We start from the raw sequence: 3887 nt of genomic DNA, 5'->3' as shown, positions 1-3887 counted from the left end.
AAGTCTTGACGTGTTTGGGTTGATCATGCTAGCGGTTGCCGACGCACCGTGCAATGCCTTCCGGAGAACGGCACCGCGTCCTCCTGTTTTTCCTGTTGTGATGACTGTGTAGGTGTGTGTTTTGATGGCTGCTTCCTTGGCTTTCGGAACATGATTATTATTATTCGCTTCGCGTCGTCCGCCGCGAGGTGACGCCTCGCGTTGCTTCAAATTTATCATCCAGATTCCACAATGTGCACCATTGCCTCTGTGCGCTTTTGCTTGCTCTCGCTTCCTATGTGCTCTGGCTGTGCTCTGTCTGTGCTCTGTCTATCTGTGCTCTGTCGGTTGCCTCGAAGACAAACCTTGTCTGTATCGGTTCATCTGTCGGGACCAAGGCTTTGCTCTTGCGTTCCCTCGGTCCTTTAGAAACCTTCACGATCTCTGACTCTCAACACCAAATTCTTCTCTTCTCTCTTTCGTGTTTGTTTTCTTTCTTATGTGGTTTCTTTAAGGCATCATCTCTCTGGATGACGCACCGTTTCTCCGTCAAGTCTCTATGGCACGAGACACATGTAAGCGGGTCCGGTGGTGTGTGTGTGTGTGTGTGTGTGTGTGTGTGTGTGTGTGTGTGCACGCACGCACGAAGGGAGGGGGGCGGGGGGCAAGCCGAAGAGGCACAGTATGAGGTCGTGTTGAGGATGTGCCCCCCGATGAGGAGAGCTGAACAAATCAAACGGAAAAGGCTGGGCGCAGCACGTTGTCTCCGTCTCTGGCAGTGTGTTGTCTGGCACTTGATACACCACCTATGGTATCTTACTGATGACCTTTTTGTGTGCGTTTTCACATGATTGAGTACCCCCACTTTCCACGCTTTTCTTTCCATTTTAGTGTTCAACAGCCAGCAGCCCCATAGTGGTGGCCTCCTGCAAAAAAGAATTTGGCTTTGTCAAACGGCGACCCACTGTCAGGCTCCAAGACGTCTGGAGGCCAGTTTTGGGTTGCGAGGAAGCGCGTAAGCAGTGGGAGTGCTCAAATGCGTGGAAGCACGGATTTGACGCTAACATCCACCCTTCACCGAACCAATGCAGAGATGCTTCTTCACGGACTCACCGCCAACGCCTAACATCTTCTTTTCGCAGTGTGCTCACAACTATGAAAGTTTCAATCGGATTCAGATGGAGCACGACAACGTGAAAGCGAAAGCCCAGAACGACGTGGGTGATGGCACAGCCTCACATTGAATGGTGACAGTGGTGGTCCTCGGGGCCGGCACCTCACAGCAGGATGGCCACACACCGCTGCACCAGGCTTGGCGACTTTATTGAATGGTGCCGTCTCTAAAGTCCCAAGCCAACACACGCCACGTTCGGCACCAAAGCCAGCCGCCGTGGATTGAGATTTTGTGGCGGTTCAAGTGGACGAGCTAACGCTGTAAATCGGTGACTTGGCCACTGGCTGGGTACCACCACCAAATATGTAAATTAATAATACGATGGCAGAAACGGTCGATGACATGCTTCAATTGTCAACAAAGCAACAAGCCCGCAACCGAGGAGTGGGCAAGCCATTATTGTGACTGCGCTGCGATATCAAAAGCCTCGAGTCCACACAGAATCACCTCGGAGTTTTCGGTGTCGGGAGCAGCTGCAAAGCAGTCGCCGAGCATCTTTACAAGATCCGCCAAGTTCTTGTCGTCATACTCGCTTGGATGTGCAGCTTGATTGCCAGCCAGGCGCAGGGCGTCCATGGCGCTGAAGAAGTCACCTGGTGTTTTTGAAGTCTGACCCTGCAAGTGCTCCACAAACGCAAGATACTTCTCTGCAATGTTGATCTGGGCGTTTTGCGAAAGCTCCGTGACAATACCGTGGATCTCGATCGTACGAGGAGGAGCGCCTTCTTTTGGGACTTGACCGTAAAATCCGCCATCGCGAATGATGAAGGGGACAGCCCAGCTCATGTATTCACCAAGGTCTTGCAGGCGGCTAACATCTTCACTGGCTGACCAGCTCACACGACGGATTAGAGTCGCGCGGACAAGCGTTGCCGCTTCTGAATCGGGATGCTCACAAGGGTTTCCAAGTTCTCGATGGCGGCAGCGTGGCTCTCATTGGCCTCCGTCAGGGCTGCGATGGTGGCAGCGTGGCGCTGATTGTCCTCCGTCAAATCTGCGATGGTGGCAGCGCGGCGCTGATTGTCCTCCGTCAGGGCTGCGATGGTGGCAGCGTGGCTTTCAATAATGGCAGCGCGGCTCTGATTGGCCTCCGTCAAATCTGCGATGGTGGCAGCGCGGCGCTGATTGTCCTCCGTCAGGGCTGCGATGGTGGCAGCGTGGCTTTCAATAATGGCAGCGCGGCTCTGATTGGCCTCCGTCAAATCTGCGATGGTGGCAGCGCGGCGCTGATTGTCCTCCGTCAGGGCTGCGATGGTGGCAGCGTGGCTTTCAATAATGGCAGCGCGGCTCTGATTGGCCTCCGTCAAATCTGCGATGCTATTTTTCAGGGTTTCAATGTCCCTGCACATGCTCGGAAGCTGGTCAAGCGCATGCTTGAGGTTGTTCAGCTGGTGTGCCGTTGTCCAAACCCCGTTGAAGTCATGTTCAACTTCCTCCCACCTGGTTGTGGGGGCGCGCTCGTTGACCATCCTGGCGATCGCTGCTAAGATCTCGCTGGCGCGACGCGCCGCGTTGGAGTAACTCTGAAAGTAAACTTGATTGCTATCCAGCTGTTGTACTGCGTTGCAAGAGACACGCGTGAGCAAAAGCATTGACATTTTGTGGCCTGCAACTCGTCAGGTCACATACCAAGCCATTCGTATCTGTCTGATGTCAAGAAAGCAGACAACCTGTGATACGCGTCCATGGTTCAAGTCAAGGGTAGCGGGGAAATGATTGAGACGATCGATTCGCAACATCATTTGGGGAGGGCCAATTGTCGACAAAACGCTTTCTTTCCCGCCAAACAGAAATGATGACATTTCCAACAATAGCTGACATTTAACACCAACACAACAACACAACAACACAACACAACAACACCAACAACAACAACAACAACAACAACACCAGTAACAAACAGCAGAGCACTAACCGATCGCACTCCAAGAAAATGCGCGTTAGCTGAACATATACTGAGGATTTGGTGTACGCTAAAAATAGGTGGTTGGCCTGCAACTCTGATGACCATTGGATACGCTCGATAGGATTGACCCTGCAAGTTGGCTGGCCCTCCCTTGGCTGCATGAGATGCGGCTGTCAGGGTTGACCCTGCAAGTTGGCCCTCCCTTGGCTGCATGAGATGCGGCTGTCAAGTCTCATCACTCTGGTGAGCAAAAGCTTCTGGTGTCGGAGGGTGCTTGTGAATGATGCCATATTGAGCCGTCTGGCAGCCTCCCCAACACATTTTGACCAGAGCTCTGCTTTTTCTCCAAGATGCACAGGACCCAGTTCTTGAAAAGTCGTTTGCAAGTGTTTTTCTCGGCATATGCATGGGAGTGAACTCTCCCTTCTTCGCAAGTCGAACAAATTCACTTTAGACTGCGCCTCCCAACAGGGTTTTGTTGCTCCTACACACGAGTGAGCCATCTGAAGAAAGCTATATCTGCCAAGCCTTCTCAAGTAAACTGCCTTTGATTCCGAGTCTTGGAGATCAGCTCAAGACCATTCCAGCAGAGATGAACCCTGCCCTGTCGACGAGATGCCGCTCGCTGACCGCTGACCGCCCAGAAAATGCGTTTAAGATGGCGTTCGAATTTGCTTCTTCAACATCTGGTTTTTATTCTTCATTAACTGACATATCAATGGTATTGACTTCTTCACCTTCTTTACTTTTAGCATCAACTTCTTGCCCATGTCTCTGTTGGAACCGTTAGAAGCATCATTAAGCTGTACATTGCCTTCATTTTCTCAA

At 51.9% G+C, this 3887-nt stretch overlaps 2 protein-coding genes across 2 annotated transcripts in view; one reads left to right on the top strand and one right to left on the bottom strand.

The window, feature by feature from the left end:
- Window positions 1–895, top strand: part of MONBRDRAFT_28597 (uncharacterized protein) — a gene marked incomplete at both ends in the record, with an annotated part of 3943 nt that extends 3048 nt beyond the window's left edge. Inside the window, 2 exons of the mRNA XM_001749044.1 lie at window positions 495–661; window positions 871–895. Coding sequence (XP_001749096.1) covers window positions 495–661; window positions 871–895 — 192 coding nt within the window. The remainder of the gene's footprint in view (window positions 1–494; window positions 662–870) is intronic.
- Window positions 896–1549: 654 nt separating this feature from the next.
- MONBRDRAFT_28596 (uncharacterized protein) lies at window positions 1550–3220 on the bottom strand (the record flags this gene model as incomplete). The annotated part of the gene is made up of 4 exons (XM_001748983.1): window positions 1550–1813; window positions 2050–2711; window positions 2783–2823; window positions 3069–3220. 4 exons carry the CDS (start codon window positions 3218–3220, stop codon window positions 1550–1552), a joined length of 1119 nt encoding a protein of 372 aa, XP_001749035.1.
- Window positions 3221–3887: the final 667 nt, after the last annotated feature.

The sequence above is a fragment of the Monosiga brevicollis genome, genomic scaffold, assembly GCF_000002865.3.
Source record: "Monosiga brevicollis MX1 MONBRscaffold_27 genomic scaffold, whole genome shotgun sequence".
NCBI classification, from domain to species: Eukaryota; class Choanoflagellata; order Craspedida; family Salpingoecidae; genus Monosiga; species Monosiga brevicollis.
Note: the sequence above shows the minus strand (reverse complement) of the source record. Positions and strands in the feature narration are given on the sequence as shown.